At 41.2% G+C, this 23,476-nt stretch overlaps 2 protein-coding genes across 2 annotated transcripts; one reads left to right on the top strand and one right to left on the bottom strand.

Annotated features, from left to right (window-relative positions):
• Positions 1–1,607: 1,607 nt before the first annotated feature.
• On the top strand, positions 1,608–14,544 carry plch2b (phospholipase C, eta 2b). The gene is given in 23 exon segments (XM_085160105.1): positions 1,608–2,301; positions 3,250–3,396; positions 3,941–4,184; positions 4,300–4,429; positions 5,942–6,112; positions 6,419–6,512; positions 6,638–6,841; positions 6,938–7,058; positions 7,150–7,321; positions 8,430–8,540; positions 8,628–8,711; positions 8,794–8,891; positions 8,984–9,072; positions 9,185–9,370; positions 9,458–9,565; positions 9,668–9,792; positions 9,872–9,956; positions 10,047–10,193; positions 11,553–11,632; positions 11,722–12,205; positions 12,208–12,491; positions 12,493–12,802; positions 12,905–14,544. Coding segments are annotated over 23 exon segments (3,834 nt in total). The 5' UTR covers positions 1,608–1,949; the 3' UTR covers positions 12,913–14,544.
• Positions 13,556–20,975, bottom strand: grik6 (glutamate receptor, ionotropic, kainate 6). The gene is made up of 10 exons (XM_085160132.1): positions 20,851–20,975; positions 20,638–20,727; positions 15,861–15,892; positions 15,596–15,775; positions 15,208–15,431; positions 14,948–15,045; positions 14,624–14,841; positions 14,320–14,539; positions 13,969–14,213; positions 13,556–13,670 (listed from the first exon to the last, which is right to left on the bottom strand). Exons 2-10 carry the CDS (start codon positions 20,702–20,704, stop codon positions 13,566–13,568), a joined length of 1,389 nt encoding a protein of 462 aa, XP_085016258.1. The 5' UTR covers positions 20,705–20,727; positions 20,851–20,975; the 3' UTR covers positions 13,556–13,565.
• Positions 20,976–23,476: the final 2,501 nt, after the last annotated feature.

The raw sequence follows: 23,476 nt of genomic DNA, 5'->3' as shown, positions 1-23,476 counted from the left end.
GTACCTACCAAAGTGCCCACTGAACATCGAAAAATCATAAATGCATAAAACTCCATTTAGTCCACACATGTACAACATAATCATAGAGCCTGAGAGTTACAACACTTTGTAAACATGAGAAGACAACATCTTTCAAGAGTCCATGGGTGAAGAAGAGAATGCGTGGTCGTGAATCAAGGGGGAGACAACAGAATAAAGGAGGATGGCAAAAGCATACGCTGTAGTTCTTCCCCCATTGGCGTCCTTTTTGTCCCGCTCACGTAACATGCAAATGAAAGGAGTTCTTTTGCCATACAAAGTAGAATGTAAAACCCAGTAAAATAAACACCTGAAGAGTATCCACCCTGATACACCACAGCAGTACAGAAGCCATTCATTGACACAAAGCTTTTATTTTGACTCAAATGTGTTTTCCTGCACGCGCGTTTTGGGAAATGTATCTTCCGTAGTGCAACCTTAAAAAAAGGTTTCAAAAATACTGAGAAGCAATTGAGAAAACGTGAAAATGTCCACGTTTCCTTTCACAGCTTTTCTCAGTTGCTTTAGAATATTTCTCAACACAGTTTCGATGTTCCCTGAAGTGTTGATGCATTTCCCAAAGCAGCTCATGCATTTAGCAAAACATCACAGTTCTGCTGGATGCATGAGCTTTTTCTAATGTCACTGAATGAGTTATTGCCAGGTTCCTTTGACATTGTGTAAGCACGAGTGGTCAAAATATTTAGCCATTTTCTCAGAATGAAAGCCTGCTGTTCCAGACTGTCTTTCTGTGGCTGACTAACTGCTATTGTGTGGTTTCACGTTCAATTATTCTATTAACATTTTATGACTAGTGCAAATAAACTATTTTATTTGTCCTGCAATGATCTCACAAAACTTTTACACTGCACAGAACATTACCATGGAGACCATCAATACCAAGAATATGAACTGTGGTAAGAAAACAGTGCAGTGCTGCAACACTGAACAGCCTGTTGCTTCTGTCCCTTTGGACACCAGTTCTTACTGGTGTCCAAAAGGACGCCTGATTCTCTCCCTTGCAATGCAGCAAAGCCAGAACCACAATGTGCACCACATCCACCCTCTGCATTCTACACCTACACACATCCTTACATCTCTACTTCTTCCAAGGCAGAATTGTTGCCTCCAGGAATGTTTATCTATGGAGGCTCCTACATGTTTATTTGTACTTTGAGTTTTTTTTTTTTTTTTAAAGAAGCTCAAAGACACAACCAATAACTGTAAACCAATTGTAGACATTTGTATTTAAGCTTCTGAAACATTTGCAGATAGCTAGACCCTTTCTCTTGTGTACAAGTAAAAATATTGTGGAAAAATTTCACATACTGGTTTGACAGCTTCACCTGCCATTCGAGAAGCGTCTGCTCTATGTCAGACTTTTGCCTCTAGGGGGAAATCACTGCACACAGTATGACGATACTTCAAGCTTCTTAAAACCTTAATGGCTCTAGTGGTAAAGCCTAATACTGTGTGTCATAAACATGGTTATGAAATCTACTTTAATGTCCATATTCTGTAATAACTTTGACTCTCATAGGTATGGTTAAAATATAATGTGCAGCCACTGTGTCCCACTGTCTTCCTTCAGAGGCTTACTGGAAAATCCCTCTATGAAAGCAAGGCTGAAGCCTCACTCCGGGATTACAGCTTCAGGAAGATTTACTGACACAAACAAGGTGCACACTTCTTCCAATCTGAGAGCCCTCTCTGCATGAAAACATTTATAGAAGAACACTTGATGGTCACTACACAGGAAACCTGGACAAACAATGTCAAGGAATGAGCTTCCAGGGTGGGAATGTCGGTCCTTGCTCCCATGTAGGAATGCTTTAACTACAAGATGAGGATATGCTGACCCACGTTACAAAGAAAACTGTCTGAAGAGCCCAGCAGAGTGGAGAGGAAGAAGGTGGGTTCTCGTGGTGTGGATGGGCCAGGAGAGCCGGACCCAAATGTACAACTCAGGGATGAACATCAGCTCTGCGATGGCACCACAGTCTCCCGGACACAGTGGAACTCCACCACTGTCCTGTCTGTCTCCTAAGAAGACCACCTTTCAGTCCTTGGGATCTCTGTCATCAGGAGTGTTTTCACCGTCTCCAGCTAAAGCCTCCACTCATCAGGCAAACCCTGGCTCCAGCCGACTGAATTCCCCCACTCCATCTATTATGAGCTCCCCAAAACTTTGGCAGAAAGCATCCGTTTCTCGACTCGCAGAGGAATTCTTCTGGATTGGTGGAAGTGTGGTTGCACAGCCTAAATGGAGACTGGGTCAGATAGGTAATATTAACTCAACTGATCACTAAATAATACTTAAATAATCACAGAAGCTCAGCAGCCTGTTTAGCAGAGGTGCTTGCTGTCTGCACCAAACTGAGAGGGAAGAGGGAAAAGTTTTACTGGACATTTTTATTCTGAGTGTTGTAAATGTAAAACATTTGCCGTGACGTGTTGTCGCGAATGGCCTTCAAAACAAGGCGCTCACACGTATAACAAATTAGGGAAGCAGTGAAGCAGATAATGGGCATATGGACAGTAGACAATCCTTTAGGATTAGCCTGAATGGTGTGCCAGGTTGCGTCATGTGCACCTGAGCTTCAGATTACAAAGAAAGGTTACTCGCACACAACACATAAACCGGTGACCTGATAATGACTTCATTGTTAGGAGAAAAAACTGGTTCTGTTAAACGCTTTCCCAGTATACTTACTGTGGGCGCACACACCATTAAAGATTTCATGGAAAGTCACTGAAGGAAAGTCAGAAGAGACACTGTAGAGCACTGTGACGCATCTGACTGTAGGCACAGGTGTTTCTTTTTAGACAATAAGTAGTTTGTGTATTTTCATGGTGTAACTCAGCCTGTAATCTCACAAAGTAATGCTTGATAGTAAACCTCTAATCATCCCTTTGAGCTCTCACGATACTTCCCAACACAAAATAATGTGGTGTAGGATTTCATAAGTTACAAACATTCTCAGTCAATGACAACAGTAAGGCTCTTTTGACTTGGTGGTGGTGTAAGTAAGGCACCAACATGATATTTTTACTCATAACCTCAGCATGCACGGTCCCAACATAGCAAGATTTTATATTAAATTGAACATTTGATATGTTTGGGCACCCTGTGGTGTTGTCCATAAATTAATCGCAGTGGATTTCTGACGATCTTGACTAAAGAAGCCTAAAGAAACCTTTGATAAATTTGTTTCTTGTGTTGTCCTGTAGTGGAGAGGTGTATGTGCACCATGCAAACTGGCACTCAGTTAACCAAAATGAAGGGGAAGAAGAAAGGACTGGTGCGATTCTTTTACCTGGACGAGCACAAGTCCTGCATCCGCTGGCGACCCTCCAGAAAACATGACAAGGCCAAAAGTGAGTGACCACCTTGCACCACACGGAAATCACACAGAACTTTTGGTGTGGACGATCACTCGGGACTATTTGTATTGCATGAGAATTGAATTCAGCTCAAAGTTCATATTTGTATTTACTGATTATGATGTCTTAAAGAAACCACATTTTAGGCATGGCCTTTCAGCTGAGGAAAAGCCACACAAAGCTGTTTTGATGAATATTTGGTTTGGACCATCAGTTATAACTCCTGTTAGTTAGGCAATGTTTCTTTTGGTTGATGGCAAATTTACCAGAAGAGTTGGATTTCTGCTCTTTAAAAAGCTGACATGTTTTACATCTGATAAACTGTTCTATTGTTAGGCGTTGGGACATTTACTGGTGTCCCAACCCTGTAGGTATAATGTATTTCCATGTATGTTTGCACATGGTTCAATAAATCATTTTCCTGGCAAGATTTATAATGAAATGGAGGTTTTTGCACAATACTGCATATTATTGTTGATAATTTATTTATTTTCAATGCTGCAGAGACATGAATGACCTCTCTGTTTTTGTGTTTCAGTAACTATTGATTCCATTCATGAGGTGTGTGAGGGGAAAAAGTCAGAGGTCTTCAGGCGTTACGCAGACAACCGTTTTGACCCAAACTGCTGCTTCAGTATTTACTACGGGGACCGTGTGAAGTCCCTGGACCTGGTCTCCACCAACGCAGAGGAGACCCGCACTTGGATCACTGGGCTGAAATACCTCATGGCTGGTATCAGTGATGAAGACAGTTTGGCTCGGAGGCAGCGCACCCGTGATCAATATCCTTTATCCACCCACACAACTGTTCAACATGGTTTATAGGCACAAATACATCACTTTATATTTGGTAAACTGATTGTTTAGCGTATTGTTCGGCCTTAACTGCAGCTGAACGTGGTTACAGCAGACTTTCTCTGAGGCAGATAAAAATGGAGATGGCACCCTGAGCATCGGAGAAGTTCACCAGCTGCTCCACAAGCTCAATGTGAATTTACCCAAGCAGAAAGTCAGGGAGATGTTTCAGGTAAGACTTAAACGTGACAGACTTAACATGAATGTAACCTCTAATTGACACTTGCCCTCTGCTCCCCTACACTCAAAAAGTGATTCTTTGACCTGAAACATATAAGGTCAAAGGTTAACTTATTCAAACAATGAATCATTAAGGAAAAATGCCTGGTGAAAACTGAATGTATACCAATCAAGTTAAATTTATTTGCCCAGACGTGATAAAATTTAACGTTTTACACTGTACTTGTATAACAAACTTACATAACAAAAGTCCACATTTAGGGCGTGAATATTTTTTGAGTGCAGACATGTTTCATGTAATTTTAAACTACAACATGTTGGTTACTTGAATGATAGCTTTACCTGAGTTTATTTGTCAATGATATGTAGTAACAGGCCTCATCTTTATTGAGCACGAGCGTTGCTGCCACTGTCATAGTCGCTGCCTTTGTTTTTCCAGTCTTGTTGGCATGCTTGTATTCTCATTGATAATAACTGATCCTAAGGGAAGGGAAATGTAGATATTAGAACAACTTTTCATGGCAAATTATTCAGTAGGTTCAGTAGCTTAAAGTGTTTCTGACATGATGCCCTTCAGAACCAGAAGAAGTCCTCCTACTGCACCAAACTATTTTTTTTTAACTCACTTAAAATAAAAAGAGATCCAAGTTGAATTTTTACACGTGCAAAGTTAGCACAATAGCTTCGATATTCATAAACTCAGGGTCACTACTTTTTTAATGATATGGACTAATTTTGTTTAATAAATAAAGTGAGAGACTACATAGGTGTGTACGTCTCTTTTCTGGTAATGCCATTGTCTGTTTCCAGTAAGAAGGCAAGTCCCACATTCTGAGAAAAACTCACAGTCACTGTCGAGACATTTAACACCACACCTTTCGTGGTAGTGACAAAGCAAAAACATCACCAGAGATAGCATGATTCCTCCTCAGAGGACCGTGCCAGTAGTTAAACCTGCACAAAACAAGTATACCAATACTTGTAGAGCCAAACCATGCAACTAAAATGGCTAAAATAAATAAATAGAGCAAGAAAAACATATGACAGCTAGTAAATCTAGTAAAATGTTTAAAACCCAGAAAATATGACAGGACAGGAATCCTGCACTCTGTGGCAGCCTAAAGAAACTAGATTGGAAAGTGTATTAACGAATAAAAAAATATGTAAAATCCTTAAGCAGACTCTCCCTGTGATCTTCCCATGCTTACCATCATCTCATGATTATATACAGAGAAGCATAAAATGCTACAGATGGAGCCAGCAGACAAATATGTGCATTCAGTGTTTTTGTTGGAACGGTGGAAAAGGCTATCACCGGAAGCCCATATGGTTGTCACAGATGGCCTTTGTTGTATCGCAATATTGCTTTAGTTGCAGTAGCTCACTGCCCGTCCTCCCCTCCCCCACCTGTGAATGAGCTCTGTTTTGATGGTGACAGATATATCATTCAGAAGGTACTGAGAGAGAGACAGACATCATAAAATGTTTTCGCCACTATCTGCAGGAAGCAGACACAGATGAGAACCAGGGCTCTCTCGGCTTTGAAGAATTTTGTTCATTCTACAAGATGATTTCCACACGCAGAGACCTCTACCTGATTCTGATCTCCTACAGCAATCAGAAAGAAGTCCTGGATCTCCATGACCTTGCACGCTTTCTGGAAAATGAACAGAAGGTAGTCAAAAGTCAAACCAATCACAATCATCTGTTTGATACTATTTATCCCCATTTTTACCTCTCTTTGAAATGCATTTAAAGTGTATCAGATTAACATCAGTGATGGTATCTAAGAAGAAGCTAAAATGTATCTTAACCAATCACTGCAGTGCAAGAGACAAACGTGAAGTCCTGAAATTGAGATATAACAAGCAATAAAGTGCTTTAAAAGATTGCATTAAATTATTGCTAATAGCAGTTTTCAAAAAGTTTTTACCTTTTGGATCCAATAAGATAATAACAGTTCATTGTGTTCTATTTGTAGATGCGAGGCCTAAACAGAGAGCATCTAGTGGACATAGTGGCCAAGTTTGAGCCGTGTCCTGAGAACCTCCAGCGTATGGTACTGGGTATTGATGGTATGTAGGCCTTGCTCAAAGTGCCTGTGGCGGGTGAAACGTCGTTATTATCACATGTCAGTCAAACCAGATTTAATTTTCAGTCTGTAAATAAAATAGCTGCTCCAACAACTCTCTTTCTTTAGGTTTCACCAACTACATGCGGAGTCCTGCAGGCGATATCTTCAACCCCGAGCACAATCAGGTAAACCAGGACATGACGCAGCCTCTAACCAACTACTTCATTGCCACGTCTCACAACACCTACCTGACAGGAGACCAGCTGCTCTCTCAGTCTAGAGTGGAAATGTATGCCTACGTCCTGCAGGCAGGCTGTCGCTGTGTCGAGGGTAAGAGCCGACACAACAAGAACCTGAGCTGTTATTTCAGTGTGTGATTTTTTATAAGATTACAAATGGTTGTCAGCTCTTTCCCCCGTCTCTTAGTGGACTGCTGGGATGGACCAGATGGAGAGCCCATTGTCCATCATGGTTATACCTTGACGTCCAAAATTCTCTTCAAAGATGTAATTGAAACAATTGACAAATATGCCTTCACAAAATCACAGTAAGATTTTTTTTTATTCCTGGTGCTGATTTCAATTTTGTCGAGCTGGTAAACCTGCGCAGTCGTTCAGTTATTGTCACCTCACTGCCAGGTATCCCGTGATCCTGTCCATAGAGAACCACTGCACTGTGCCTCAGCAGAAAAAGATGGCTAAATATCTGAGAGAGGTGCTGCAGGACAAACTGGATCTGAGCAATGTCAGCGTGCATGAATGCAAAAAGCTGCCATCCCCTGAGATCCTGAAAGGAAAGATTTTGGTCAAGGTGCAGTTGTTTTTACCCACACACACACACACCTATATGTTATTCAGACATCACCTGACTACAGTAGATAGTCGAGTTTTTTTGTTTTTGCTGTACCGGTTCTCTGTTGATGCTGAAAGCTTCCAAGTAACATCTCATTGTAGTTATTACATGCAAAGTGGATGAACCAGCTGACAAAATACCTCACTGAGCTGATAGGAAGTTAACTTTAAACCAAATATTTATTCATCACAACCAAGGAATGCAGATGAGCATCTCTGATCGTGCAACGTGTTGAACCTTAAAGCGGATGGGCTACAGCAACAGAAGACCACACCAGGTGCCACTCCATTTAGATGAGAACAGGAAACTGAAACTAAAGTTCACATGGGTTTGCCAAACGTGGACAATCCTCATTACCTCGCATTACCTCGCCGTCTTGTCAACAGTTCAGTCTGGTGTGGTGTTGCAATGGTCTGGGTATATTTTCTTGTCAAATTTTGGGCTTGAGCATCAGAATAAGGACCAAAATCTCAGAGGAATGTTTCTAGCACCATGGAGTTAAGAGTTAAGGCAGCTATGAAGGAAAAAGGAGGGTTAAACCCAGGACCAGCAAGGTGTACCTAATGAAGTGGCTGGTGAAATTTGAAATTAAGCAATACTGTTTACGTTTAGCTCAAAAACAATTTACAATGACGTAACTATTAGTGCCTGTGAGGCCACAGACTCTCATTCACATTACATCTCAGGAATGTGACTCTGCAGATGTTGAGGTGTGTTCATTTCCCTTTGTGAGACACAATGCTGAAAACTGTCTTTTTTCTTTTCTGTAACAAAGTCTGTCAACACAACATGAAGGTGTAAATGTAAACCCTGTCCAGTCTGTTGCAATCACTATCCCTCATGCAGTGATGTGTAACCCACACAGTACTTGTGTAGGTTACAAACTGCACACAGCAAGTAGAAAGAGTGCAGCTTTGTGCTTTCTCTATCATTGTCCTTGGCAGTTTACAAAATAAATGATTATATGTATATTATTACACACACACACACACACACACACACACACACACACACACACACACACACACACACACACACAAAGCGATTGTTAATTTTCTGTTTTTAGGGGAAGAAGCTGCCAGCAAACCTTGATCCTGATGTGGAGGAGGGTGATGTGTCTGATGAAGACACTGGAAATGAGGAAGAAGAGGACGATGATGACGATGATAACCCACAGGCAAATGAAACATTTAAACAGAAAGAAAGAAACAAAGTAAGAAAGAAAGAAGGTAAATATAGTAAGATTGCAATTTGAAATTTTCAGGATGGGAATAGCGTTAACTCTACCAATCAGCCTAAGAAGAAGAGACGATTTGGGAGATCAATCATGAGAAGCTTCAAAAGAAAGGTCAGCTGATATAAAAACAATATCTGACAGCTTTCCTTTTGGGTGACTTTGACTTAAAATATTTGATTTTTTTTTCTTTCAGAGAAAAAAGAGAATACGAGTGAAAAACAAGGCCATGTCTGATGGTGAATCAGACTACAGCAGCAGCAGGGAGAGGACACAAATTGTTTACCATCCTAAGTAAGACCAGTTACTAAAGGTCAAAAACAGCTGACAATCTAAACTTTATCATATCTGGGATTACACTTATAAGATTCCCTCTGTGTCCGTAGAAAAAGGAAAACAATGAGGCTGTCCCGAGCTCTCTCTGATCTGGTCAAATACACAAAATCTGTCCGTGTGCATGACATAGAAACACAAGGTAAATCCAACTAGAAACCTTTGCCTGCCTTTTTGTTTTCACTAAGCACATCCCAACTCATAGAAACATTTCAGAGTGAGTGTCTCATACATTTTAATTTTCTTTTTGGCAGCATTCATGAGCAGTTGGCAGGTATCGTCCCTGGATGAGACAGTAATGAACCAGATCTTACAGCTTAAACCGGGTGAGCTGGTGCGTTTCAACCAGCGCCAGCTTCTAAGAGTCTATCCGTCCAACTACAGAGTGGACTCAAGCAACTTCAACCCACAACCATACTGGAACTCAGGATGCCATATGGGTAACAAAAGTGTCACTAAAACTCAATACTAGCGTTATGTGATACTGTTTGTTGTTAACTTGTTGTCACATTGCTGTTTCATCTTAGTTGCCATGAATTATCAAACAGAAGGTCGCATGCTTGAACTGAACCAAGCCAAGTTCTCGAGCAATGGAAACTGTGGATATATTCTGAAGCCCAAGTGCATGTGTAAAGGTACGTGGTGTTCGCTCACACTTAGTAGATTTCTGCAGATTACAAAGTGAAGAGCAATGAATCCTGGATCAGGACCTAATAAATACTATTGCTTTTCATAAGGTGCCTTTAACCCAGTGTTGGAGGAGCCCCTGCCAGGACACAGAAAAACTCAGTTAGTGCTGAAGATCATTAGTGGACAGCAACTTCCCAAACCCAAAGACTCCATGTTTGGGGACAGAGGAGAGGTCAGGTCAAAATACAGTAGATATAAAGTCAAAGAGTTCAACAAAAATACGTTTTTAACACTAAAGTTTTTTTTTTTAGATAATTGATCCCTTTGTTGAAGTCGAGATCATCGGCCTACCTGTTGACTGCTCCAAGCAGCAGACTAGAGTAGTGCATGATAACGGTACGTGTGAAGCTCCACGTTGCAGTTTAAATCACTCCAAGCCAAGCTGACTTTGTGTTTCTCAGTCTTGGTGACATTCCTTTCTTTCAGGTTTCAACCCAATGTGGGAGGAAACCCTCGTCTTCAACATTCAAATGCCTCAAATCGCCCTGGTGCGATTCCAGGTGTGGGATCACGATCCTATTGGAAGAGACTTCATTGGACAGAGGACTGTAGCTTTTACCAGCATGATGCCAGGTGGAGTACCTGTACACTTGTTTGCTTGGTTCCAGAAGTTATACTTCTGAAAGCATACTCCTTTATTCTGTTAAAATTAAAATCTAAGCCTTGTTGTCTTTTGAAAGGTTATTCATTTTTCAGCGTTGCAAAAACTTCATTTTTACAAATAAATTAAAGATTTAGGACAACTTCCCACTTTCTGCAGAGCATCATTGGTGTTTTGTTTTAACTATGAGGCATTTGGGAAATGCATCTTCAGAACATCAAAAATATGAGAAACGTGCTAAAGCGATTGAGCAAAACTTTATGAATTTGATTATTTGTCCTTGCCAGTGTTGCAGATTTGTTTTGAGTCCTTACGTGTTAAAAAAGTGAAAGAATATAAGGACTGAGCTTCCATCAGTGGACTTATATACATATACACACAACGCTGCAAGAAAAGAGCACAACACATTGTCATCATCCAGTCCAGATCACACCCCCCCTCAGACCAAAACCATCAGAGGCAGCAGAGCGGACGGTCTGATCTCACACGTTTCCACAGCAGCTTCTTTCCTCCCAGACTCAGTGATTGCCATCACGCTGCCATGTGTATCTATCTGACGAAGATACACAGAAAATCTGATTTATCCAGAAGTGCAATATATATTTCAGTAATGTGCAATGTTTTTTTTTAATATAAACTAGTCATTTAAGTACAATACAGGAAATACTGTTTTTATACTTGAAATTACCTGACATATTGTCCTTTCCAAAAACAAATTCTGAAGTAATTTTGTGAACTTGGAAATCTAACTAGAGTAAAATAAAATAAAAATAGAGCAAATATCTTGAGTTGGAGCATTTGTTAATTTGGTGGAAATATTATGAAAACTTGTCTCATGAGACTTTGATGTATTTATTGAGACTGGATGTCTAAAATACTTGGAGTCAACTGCTTTCAAAATGTTCTGTGCTTTTATTGTAATACCTGTGCTGATTTTCCTATAATATAAATTTCCTCTGACTTATGCTCTCCACAATACAACAATAATTAATAAAGACTAAAACTAAGATTGAAACCAGTGAAAACTAAACTGAAGTGAGCAAACAAACCCTGAGAGTATTTTAAACTAAACTAAACTGAAAGCAAAAAGTGAAAACAGAGTAAAACAAAAACTAATTCATAAACAAAACTAAGATAACTCTGGTCTTGACTTTACCTCCGTGCACATTCTGTTTTGTGTTGGCATTCATTTGTCTCTGACTCTAAGCTTTCCACAAGATGTCCTACATATCCATACCTAGTGTAAGTGTACAGATGCCAAATAAAAGATTTCAAATCTAAACCTCTGTTATAATTTTTTTCCTGTTGTTTGTTTGTGTGCTTGTTCGCAGGTTACCGCCATGTCTACCTGGAGGAAATGGCAGAATCATCGATCTTTGTTCATGTCGCTATTATTGACATGGCAGGAAAGGTATGGCATTATAAAATACACTTACAGATCTAAGATCATCTTCACCTGACAATTCTATCTTATGATCTCTGATTTCCTTTGTGTGACAGATCAAACCAGCAAATGCTGTGCAAGCAGCTAGGAAACACATCCAAAAAGCAGCCCAGAAGCATATGAAGAGCCATCAAAGGCAGCCATCTCTAGATTTTTCTGTCCAGTCTTCAGAAGATGGACGCGCTTTGTACTTCCGCAAGGATCTGGACACCATCTCTCAGGACAGCAGGAGTGGGGAAACGTCTTATCTGGTTCAAGGGCCCGCAGCCAAGGCTGCCATCCACAAAGGGGCCATGAGTGAACCTGTCAGGCGAGCTCACAGAGTTAAAATTCTTGAACCACAAGAGACAAAGAGAGGGATCTTTAGCCGGATGTCTTCCACTGACTCCCAGCACACTGGGGTTGCTCCCTGCGTGATAGCTGAAAGCTTTGACCTTGAGACCTCTTCCCAGACTTCTTCTCCTGACAGTCCTGCTCCAGACAGCCAAAATCCAGTAATTCAAGAGGAGCTGGAAAATGACCCCAGTGAATTACAACAGTCCACTGTGCTGGGCAGCAGATAGAGTCAGAACAGCCTGAACCACCTGAGGAATTACCACCAGAATTAAAACCAGGCAATGACATTGCCACAGAGCCTGAGCCACTGCCAGAAGCTCAGAGTCAGACCGACACAGTCCCTCAGCCTTTACTCGTGCCACAGCCAGAAGCCAAACCTTCTCCTCTTGTCCCTCCATCATCCCCTGCAAGGGTTAGACGGACTTTAGAAGCTCCCGTGACCCCCTGGCCATCCACCCCAATTAGGACAAAGGGCCGCTCACGCAGTTGCCCCTCGAAAACAGACTACCTCTGCTCAGACACCGATGCTGAACCAAAAGCCTACTTTCCACTGTCAGACGCGAGGAGCTCAAAACTACAGCAGCTACGGCAACCCTGTGAGACGCATACCCAACGGTCTCTGCCTGTTGGACACCATGTCCAGCAGCAGCAGTGACAGCAGCACCGACAGCCTAGACTTTGTGCCCCCGCCCTCATCAGCTGGGTCAGAGCAACACGAAGGGACACTGCAGAGAGAGATGAAGGCCCTCTTTGACCAGAAGATGAGGGAGATCCGCTGTAAATCACCGCTTTTTCTAGATGGTGAGTCACATTTGCAAAAGAATGAAAAGAAGTTTGATTACAAAAGCTAAGTGGCTCTATGTAATCAGCCTTTTTGTTCTTTACTGTTTTTGTGTTTTTTAGATTTGTGACAGGAAGAGATCAAGGTCGTCCTGAAAAAAGAAAAGGATCAACAACAAGAAAAAAGAGAAGTGATGGTGGAGTGATATGTGTCAGATATGTAGCTTTTCTTTCTAGAATGATGGACGACGCAAAGCATTAGAACACTGTTAGATGTTTTTTTATTTCTTTTCTAATCTTGCTGAAATGTTTACAATCATCCCAGTTTTTATGCATGAAGTAGTTTTTAAAAAGAAATTGCTGAAGTCACACTATGCCACTGCCAAGTGTACAAAATACATGATGCAGAGTAGCAAGCAGTAAACCTAGAAAGTAAACATATGTGCACACGTTGTTAGCAAAATGTTGAGTTTACAAGTGTAAACTGAAATTAAAAACGTTTTTTTATACTGAAGTGTTTGAATTTTCATTGAAAGAGTAGCAGTTGTACTGAAAAATCAGTAATTTATACATCTGAAAAAGTTGGACTTTTTTTTACATTTTAGTTCAAATGTAAATAATAAGGTAAATAATAAGGTTTACAGTCTGCCGAGTTAATATTTCTGTAAATTCTTTGAACAAAGTTATCAAGTGTTATCAAGCCAAATGGAAAAAAATAATTAAATCAAACATAAAAAGCTCTAAAATCTAAACGTTTCATAGTAGTTGAATCTTCCAAAGGCTTCTATGCTTTTTCCTTGTCTTTATCTACATTTTCCTGGGATCTGTTCCCACTGCTGGTCCTCAAGCGCAGACTCAGCTCCTCAGTCAGTACTGAGCAACATGTCTTCTGTGGGATGGACATGCAGTCAAGATTAACACCAGTTCAACAAAAACACTTTATTCCACCTATTAGTTTAATGCAAATACAGATGAATGGATGGGTAGGCATCCCAGTCATCTGTATTTTCTAAAATCCATGTAATAAATGACAATGTTGCTTCAAACTGCAACCAAAACGATCTTCTAATGGCAGAAGAACTGCTGCTTTAGCCAAAAAAATCATCAATTAATTTAAAATCTTAAAGAATAAACACACACACACTGTTTCACTTGAGACATGTGAGTTGCGACAACCTTGCACGTACCTTGTGCTCTGCTGCACGCCTGCGACTCTTGAAGGTCAGCTCCAGGACAGCCACAATTGTTCCCAGCCCAAGGCCGAGGGAAAGCACCAGAAATATCCCCTTGAGGTTATGCGGCTGCACAGCTGACACCTTGCCCTTGTCTGCTATGCAGCTGCTTGCCCACCACTTGCTTCGCAAGTAAGCCAGCTCCCCTGCCTCACTTAGCTGTAGGATTGCCACACTGAGGTTCTTTATGATTGGAGAACCTTTGAGCAAAAAAATTATAGTTTGGGGTTATGTGCTGAATTTGATTTTACCATCTTTCATCTAAACTTAACTGTTTAATTAGAGTTTAAAAATAAATAACCTCACCAAGAGCAGCAGCAATGCTGTATCCCCTCATGCCAACGACTTCCTGCGCCCGGACTAGTTCACAGTAACGCGCTACGGCTAAGTCCAGAGAAACAGACTCTCCAATGAAGGCGTAGTTGCCCTCTTTTGCACGTCGAATGCCTTCATCCATACTCGACACAAAACTCTTTGTCCGCTCCATGTGCTCATAGATTCTGCGGTACACTGGGTTGTTTGAATTCTAAATGAAGAAAAAAACAATAGCTTGGAGAGAAACGCTCTCTAATTCCAGCTATACTAGACACTTTAGGGCTGCAGTACTCACCTTAAAGAAAGCAAGTGTGGAAGAGCCGGCCAGGCAGCCATATTCAATCACATCCTGATTGGCCAAGTCCTCAAACCCTTTCACCGTCAGGTGAGAGGACTCTGGGGTCTTAGTGGAGCTGAGGTTGGAGAAATAGCAAGCCAAGAGCACAACGCTAAATAACCACCAACTGCTGCAGATGACACGCCCCGAAAGGGCTTTGGGATGAGGGCCGGCACCTGAAACACAAAAAAGGCTCAGCAAATGCCACAAAAGGGAGAGATGTTCACTTGTTTGTTGTTCAGATGCTTATTGGATTAGGTGGTGTCTGGATTTGCCATTAACCTTGAAGAGTCAGCGCTCCAGCTGTGTACCAAAGGCTGTGGAGGAGACCGAACGTGTTTTTCTCACTCTGAGGCTGACTCCACTCAGAAGGGCTGAGTCTGCAATTTGGATCAAAGGTGTTAATTGTTAATGAGACAGCACTCAGAGTAACCCACTGCCTGAAGGAATACGGATATAACCTCAAAACCCTCAAGAACTTAAATCAATCATTATTTAATTAATCATAATAATCACTTTAAAGAACTGCTTTCATGACCAACCTGGCAACTATGAAGATGCAAGCAGCCGTCCCCAGATAGGAAATGAGTATGCCAACCCAGGTCTGTGCTGAGAAAGGGGAAAGGAAATCAAAGAAGCCTGCATCCTCTGAAATGTCCTTCTTCAGCAGAATACTGATTCCCGTCTGCATGAATGGTTTGGTCATTCCCACAGCTTTCTCCCGAGCTGCAGTGAGAGTCAGCGGAGCAATAGCGAGGTCTGCTTCCTGTAGGATAAAAATATATTTGGCTAGTTTGGATATATAATGTGCATACTTTATTGGAACTTCTTAACATAGTTAGGTTTAAAGTCATGTTGATTTTTTTTAATTGTAGAACCCTTTCAAAAACACCACATATTCACTTCTTTTGAGAGTGCTTTGCTGCTCACCCCTCTCACCACCTCTCCAACCATCCCGTTCCAGTTCCCGCTCTCTTCCTGTCTACCATATGCGCCATCTTTCACCAGCTGCACTTTGTACTTGAAGCCCACTTTCTTGGCTATTTCAGAGAGCAGGTCCATGCAAAAGCCTTCCAGCTGAGCACCTTTGGACATCACATACGGCTCTTGCTGAAAGAATCGATGTGAAAGTCAGTGGGATTTCTTTCACATTTAATTTTGTATTCACAAAGATATGCAAAGCCAGATTAGGTACCTTTATTGTTGTGATTCTGAGCTCTGACTGCACTGTTGTTGAGAGACAAAAATAAAGAAAAATCTTTTAGATCAGCGATTCCATGAATTTTAAAAACCACAGCACACCCACATGACAGCTGTTTTCTGATTTTTATGGGACATTATTTGGAGTGTCATGTATTTTATTTACTGTCAAATATTTTTTAAATCTACTCTAAAAATCTGCACATTTTTAGCACACGCATCCCCAGGTCTCTGTTTATGTTTGAAAATGTCCTATAATATGTGTACCAATCAGGAATAACACTGATTATCACTGCATGCTGGCACCGTTTGGTAGGTGGGACATATTAGGGAGCAAAGTTTATGTGTTAGAAGCAGGAAAAATGGCCACAAGGATTTGAGTTAGTCAGACGGGGGCAAATTTGGATGGTAGACAACTGAGTCAGAGCATCATCAGAACTGCAGGTCTTGTGGGGTGTTCCCGATCTGTAGTTGTCAATATCTGTCAAAAGCGGTCCAAAGAAGAAACAGTGGTGAACCAGCAGCATCATAGGTGGCAAAGGCTCATTGGTTGGCCCATGTGGTCTGATGCAACAGACGAGCTACTGTCGCTGAAACTGCTGAAAGGGTTAATGCTGCTCCTGATAGAAAGGTGTCAGAATACACAGTCCATTACACTTGGTTCGGGACTGCATAGCTGCAGACCAGTCAAGGTTTCCTTGCTGATCCCTTTCCACCGGCAAAACCATGAACAATGGGCATGTGAGCATCTGAACTGGACCACAGAGTGATGGAAGAAGGTGGCCTAGTCTGACAAATCATGTTTTCTCTTAATCACAAAGATGGCCGGCTGCGTGTGCATCACTAGAAGGAAGCAGGGTAATGGTTTGGGCAATGATCTGCTGGGAACCCTTGGGTTCCACAATCCATGTGGATGTTTAACACCTATCACCAACCTAAGTATTGTTGCAGATCACGTACACCCTTTCATGGAAACAGTACTCCCTGATAGCTGTGGTCTCTTTCAGCAGGATAATGTGGCCTGCCACAACAAAAAAAATTTAGTTAATTTAAACCAGGAGTGGTTTAAATTCCTGCAGATGCACTTGACAAACAAGTCTGATCCACGGAGGCCCCATCTCACAACTTACAGGACTTAAAGGCTCTGTTGCTAAAATCTTGGTGCCATATACAGTGGGGCAAAAAAGTATTTAGTCAGCCACCGATTGTGCAAGTTCCCCCACTTAAAATGATGACAGAGGTCAGTAATTTGCACCAGAGGTACACTTCAACTGTGAGAGACAGAATGTGAAAAAAAAATCCATGAATTCACATGGTAGGATTTGTAAAGAATTTATTCGTAAATCAGGGTGGAAAATAAGTATTTGGTCAATAACAAAAATACAACTCAATACTTTGTAAGATAACCTTTGTTGGCAATAACAGAGGTCAAACATTTACTATAGGTCTTTACCAGGTTTGAACACACAGTAGCTGGTATTTTGGCCCATTCCTCCATGCAGATCTTCTCAAGAGCAGTGATGTTTTGGGGCTGTCGCCGAGCAACACGGACTTTCAACTCCCGCCACAGATTTTCTATGGGGTTGAGGTCTGGAGACTGGCTAGGCCACTCCAGGACTTTCAAATGCTTCTTACGGAGCCACTCCTTTGTTGCCCGGGCGGTGTGTTTTGGATCATTGTCATGTTGGAAGACCCAGCCTCGTTTCATCTTTAAAGTTCTCACTGATGGAAGGAGGTTTTGGCTCAAAATCTCACGATACTTGGCCCCATTCATTCTGTCCTTAACACGGATCAGTCGTCCTGTCCCCTTGGCAGAAAAACAGCCCCATCGCATGATGTTTCCACCCCCATGCTTCACAGTAGGTATGGTGTTCTTGGGATGCAACTCAGTATTCTTCTTCCTCCAAACACGACGAGTTGAGTTTATACCAAAAAGTTCTACTTTGGTTTCATCTGACCACATGACATTCTCCCAATCCTCTGCTGTATCATCCATGTGCTCTCTGGCAAACTTCAGACGGGCCTGGACATGCACTGGCTTCAGCAGCGGAACATGTCTGGCACTGCGGGATTTGATTCCCTGCCGTTGTAGTGTGTTACTGATGGTGACCTTTGTTACTTTGGTCCCAGCTCTCTGCAGGTCATTCACCAGGTCCCCCCGTGTGGTTCTGGGATCTTTGCTCACCGTTCTCATGATCATTTTGACCCCACGGGATGAGATCTTGCGTGGAGTCCCAGATCGAGGGAGATTATCAGTGGTCTTGTATGTCTTCCATTTTCTGATGATTGCTCCCACAGTTGATTTTTTCACACCAAGCTGCTTGCCTATTGTAGATTCACTCTTCCCAGTCTGGTGCAGGTCTACAATTCTTTTCCTGGTGTCCTTCGAAAGCTCTTTGGTCTTGGCCATGGCGGAGTTTGGAGTCTGACTGGTTGAGGCTATGGACAGGTGTCTTTTATACAGATGATGAGGTCAAACAGGTGCCATTCATACAGGTAACGAGTGGGGGACAGAAAAGCTTCTTACAGAAGACGTTACAGGTCTGTGAGAGCCAGGGATTTTCCTTGTTTGAGGTGACCAAATACTTATTTTCCACCCTGATTTACGAATAAATTCTTTACAAATCCTACCATGTGAATTCATGGATTTTTTTTTCACACTCTGTCTCTCACAGTTGAAGTGTACCTCTGGTGCAAATTACTGACCTCTGTCATCATTTTAAGTGGGGGAACTTGCACAATCGGTGGCTGACTAAATACTTTTTTGCCCCACTGTACCACAGCAAACCTTCAGGGGTCTAGTGGAGTCCTTGCCTTGACAGATAAAGGCTGTTTTAGCAGCAAAAGAGGGACCAACATAATATTATGCAGGTTGAAACAATGTGTACATTGTATTTGTGTAAATGTTTCTCTCTCTTTGTGTGTTACCTTTGCAATAGGCTATCAACCTGTCCTGGGTGTACCCAAACCTTTGTCCATGTGATGTTTTGCCATAATGCACAAAACCAAACACAGTAGATCTGCACCTGATTTACTGTTTTTGGTCAACACCTCATAACAACTGTGAAACATGGTGGTGGAAGTTGATGATTTGGGATTGTTTTGCAGCCACAGGCCCTGGGCACATCCCACTCACTGAGTGGACCACAAAATCTTCTCTATATCAAAGTATTCTAGAGACAAATGTGAGGCCATCGACCTAACTTTGGCTGGATTTACCTCATTTTAAAACCTGCAATAGAGTACAGTAGATATTTTTTGTGTGTCCTCAAAATGCCCTGATATTTTAAAAAAAACCATACAGTTGACACAGAGTTTACTTTCTTTTATGTCTGTAAGCTGTACTAACAGATATTCACATTTTTTCATGTTTATAAAAGCTCAAAGATTAGAAAGACACTGTTAGAGCCAATCTATAGAGAAATATTTTTGATACTGTTTCAGTTATTATGTTACATGTTTGATTTTGTATAATATGTTGTTAGAGAATAAATGCTGCGCGTTTAATTTGTGTCGGGTAAGAAAACATTACAGTGCATGTGTGGTAGCAGGTTAGAGTGAGCCAGGACGGCAATGGAAATGTGCGCTGTAGCAGCAAATAGTTTTTTGACCGTGACATCTTTTGTTTGTATGTACGAGTCAGAAATAAATCTGAACAGCTCACATTAAGAAGTGGAAGAATTATTTTTTCGAAGCTTGGGACAGAAATTCGCCACTACAGACACAATGGGAAGAATAAGTTAAGAACAAGTCCTTGTATGCTTTTACCATCACAGATGTTTTCATAGTTGGAGTCCAAACTAAATTTAGAAGAATCAAAAACTCCTTTGTGCAGCTTTTCATCTTCAGACTTTAACACACAGAGACTTCCCTGAGGTGAAATTTGGGGTCCATCTACTGACTTTTTGAGCTCAAGTGGTTTCCGGTATCCTGGAGATCTGGCGGCTCTGCTCGCCTACTTGAAAAGTGTCCACAATCTATTTAGAGCAGTGTGTTATTCCAAAGAATTACAATGCTATGGCGCTGTGAGATGGGAGGGCAGTCAAAGAGCATCAAAAGCCTCAATTCAGGCCAAGGCCTAGGGGATCCGTCACCACAGGGTGACCCTGACAACCATCAGATCCTCCTTTTCAAGAGATGACACCAAAACAAGCTCTTAAAGCCCCTGTCAGTTTTTGGCCACTCTTACAGACAGGGTCATTGTTTGCTCCATGGACTTGATTTATTATCGGTTTTTGTGTCAGCTGGCTAGCTTTCTTGGACAGGATGTAGTGCAACACTTTGATATTCAGCAAGGCTGACAGTTTATGTATTTGTTTGCTGTCAACCATGATCATTTTCTACCAATTACTGGGGAGGAAACATGAGGAATTTGGCAAAGAAAGAAAGCAAGCTGCCACCACTCTGGATTACAAATGCAGTGACCGGGTCAAACTGTGACATATCAGTCTGTAGAAGCAAACTTAACAAAAACAATGTTGTTGTTGATGGATGGATGGATGGATGGATGGATGGATGGATGGATGGATGGATGGATGGATGGATGGATGGATGGATGGATGGGCCAACAATCCATCCAACAATGTTGTTGATGGATGGATGGATGGATGGATGGATGGATGGATGGATGGATGTCCATCTATCCATCCATCCATCCATCCATCCATCCAACAATCCATCCAACAATGTTGTTGATGGATGGATGGATGTCCATCCATCCATCCATCCTTATCTTTTATGCATAGATGTGATCTGAATAAATAGTCTCTTACTTGCAGTACATGTGCCCCTGTCCAGAAGAAATCCAAAGGACAGCAGAAACAATCCAAGCATCATCATCTCTCTTAATCTAGACTTGCAACCTACAAATTATAAGGAGAGTAGTAGTAGTTTAAGGAACATGCATAGAAGAGATGCATCAACTTTATAACACAAAAGCAAAAAACAAAGCAATCAAAGCAATAAAAAAAAGCTTAAAAACTAACCTGAAAAGAGTCCAGGATTTGACAGCACGTCAGCTTCGAACTGACCCTGACAGTAGCCAGCGCTCGACTGTGATTCACTGTGAACTGGCGTTTTTCAGATTGCAGTGAAACAAGAGATAGCCAACCAAGACTTTGTGGGTGGAGAATGTGGAGAAATTATTTTAAGGGGGTGGAGACAAGCAGCATAATGTTCAAACATATGGCTTCCAGTGTGAATTAAAATGTGATTCATTCTAATGATGACTAAACAGATTATGCAAATAAACATCATCTGATTCACAGGAGGTTGCATTATAGTTAAGCTGAGCACCCATATGTTGCATGATACTTAAATTGCATGCTGGGCATTTGAAGTAAGATTTCTCTCATCGTAAAAGTAATTGTAGAAAGAGCGAAAGCTAGGGCATATTTGACTGGTTATTGGAGATGCTGATGTTACATATGCACAAAACACAAAATGCTCAGTGGGGAAAGAGTCAAAATATGACTTTTTGCAGTGTTACACTCTCTGGTGAAATGAGACCATGTCGATCAAAGAGCTGCAGTACACAGAAAGAAGATAAAATAACGTTCTCTCTCAGAGAACATAAACAAGGCTTTATTGGACAGTGTTCACTGACCTTGGAGAGACATCTGAAGCTCTGTGAAGTGTCAAATTACTAAGAAAGCCTTTGAAATAGTGCAAATGAAACAGTGCTAAAGGTAATATGGAGTGAGAGACTGTTTTTTCCTTGCAGCTCTAAAACCAGTGTTTGACCTGTCCCCCCTCTTCAGGTTTGTATTTCTGATTGACTGCATGTTTCTTACAGTATGGTTTAATTATTAATGGAAAACCAAGAAGTTAAAGTTTTATTTACACCCAAATGAATCTGAATTCTGAAAATGTACACAGTCTTAAAACATTTATTAAAATATGAACTAAGAGGCTTCCTAGCAGCCGAACTGCAATTAATTTTTTCAGTTTTACAGTAAGAACTGGTTAGTTAATAAATATGCATAATGCTAAAAATAAATAGATAAATAAATAAATAAATAAATAAATAAATAAAGGAATGATGCTAAACTGTCTATATGAATTTGTTCTTCTATTGAATCAGTATGTATATGTGTTTTCAGTGGGTGTCTTGTAGCTTCAAAATGTAGAACAGACCTAAAGAAGTGAGTAAGCCAGTGATTATATAATCAATCTATCTCATCTTTCATCTTATGCAGAAAGAGTAATAAATTAAAGTAATAAAGTAATAAAGCAAATAAATCATTGTTGATTTAAGCAGGACTGAAATATGATTGAACTACCTTTTCCTAAAAACCTGTCCCACTAAACCATCTACAGGTCACTCTTCTGTTGCAGGGCTAATGTTGTAACATTGTAGAATGTGGCATAGTGGAATCATTATGAGGATCTTCTGCCAGCTATTGGCTTAGGACTATTCTTCTTCTTTTGCATGTTTTTATTTATTTATTTGATGTGTGGACTTTAGCCACATCCACGTGGGAGGTTCCCCTCTTGTCTAGCTGCCAGCTATTTGAAGTTGAATACTGTTAGTGTGGGTTTGGAGCCCTTTTTGATGAGGACAGAAAGGGGGAAACTCTGGTGTGGAGAGGCAGGAAACAAAGGTGTTGGAGAGCACACGAGGAGCTGATTGAATTAGTTGTATGGGGAAAAGCACGCCTTTAATGCAAATGGCTTTATCCTGGACTGGCCGGTCCTTTTTTAGTGGAAAGAAGATCCATTTTTAAGGGAATATGTGGAGTTTTTAAGAAAAAAATGGACTGGGAACTGATGCTAGCAACGTATGTATTATGGGATTTAAAGGAGGAAAAGCCTACTGCACAATTAGTAGGTGGCCAACCTGATGGAAGCACTAAGACCAAGAGATTGAAAGTGGCATTCCCAGGACTTAATGTAGAAACTCACTCCCACCAACACAAAGCTTTTTTAAGTGGAAGGTGGGTGGAAACTCTTTTAGGAAGCTACAAGATCAACATATGATTGACTGCTTATTTCGTCGAGTGACCATCTTTTCCTGTCTATAACCAGGCTGAAAACTCAGACCATGTTCTTAGGCCATGGACTGCGGACCGGAATTGCACCCCCAGTGCAGTAGTCTGCTATGAAAAGAAAAAAATGTATTGCTTATTTCCTGTAAGTGTGGTGGTTTTCTCCAGAGCACTATTAGGATTTGTTTCCTTCTTATACCGAGACAACTTTTCCCCATTTTACATAGACTAATACATAGACAACTATTCAAGCCTACAGTCTGATAAGAATCACCAATAAAACTAGCCCGATGCATGCTTTTAAGTTGTGGGAGGAAGCCAAAGTACATGGGAAGGAAAAAAAACCCCACTCAGACACACTGGAAACATACAAGCTGCTCAAATCCAGGACCAGAAGGTCAAAATTTTAGCTGTAATCATGCTTATAGAATTGGGTTTTGTCCACTCAGCTGATGGCAGCATCAATAATTTGTATGAATAAAATCAAATGTGGCTTGATGTTTAAGGGTATTTACTGAAATAACTAAAAGGGGCTAGCTGCGGGATGCTGGCAGTGAAGAGGTCCAACAAAGTAAACCAACCAAAAACTGAGATGGCATGAGGAACACCAGCAAAGAAAACGAGC

This window comes from Neolamprologus multifasciatus, chromosome 5 (genome assembly GCF_963576455.1).
Source record: "Neolamprologus multifasciatus chromosome 5, fNeoMul1.2, whole genome shotgun sequence".
In the NCBI taxonomy this organism is placed as follows: Eukaryota; Metazoa; Chordata; class Actinopteri; order Cichliformes; family Cichlidae; genus Neolamprologus; species Neolamprologus multifasciatus.
Note: the sequence above shows the minus strand (reverse complement) of the source record. Positions and strands in the feature narration are given on the sequence as shown.

What these genes read in the sequence shown, in the direction of transcription:
- grik6 (XM_085160132.1), bottom strand. Translation starts at nt 20,704, where the DNA reads ATGATGATGCTTGGATTGTTTCTGCTGTCCTTTGGATTTCTTCTGGAC. An exon ending in CAGGGGCACATGTACTGCAA is followed by an intron (nt 15,893 to 20,637) that starts GTAAGAGACTAT and finishes TCTCAACAACAG; the next exon opens with TGCAGTCAGAGCTCAGAATC. An exon ending in GGCGTGCAGCAGAGCACAAG is followed by an intron (nt 13,671 to 13,968) that starts GTACGTGCAAGG and finishes TCCATCCCACAG; the next exon opens with AAGACATGTTGCTCAGTACT.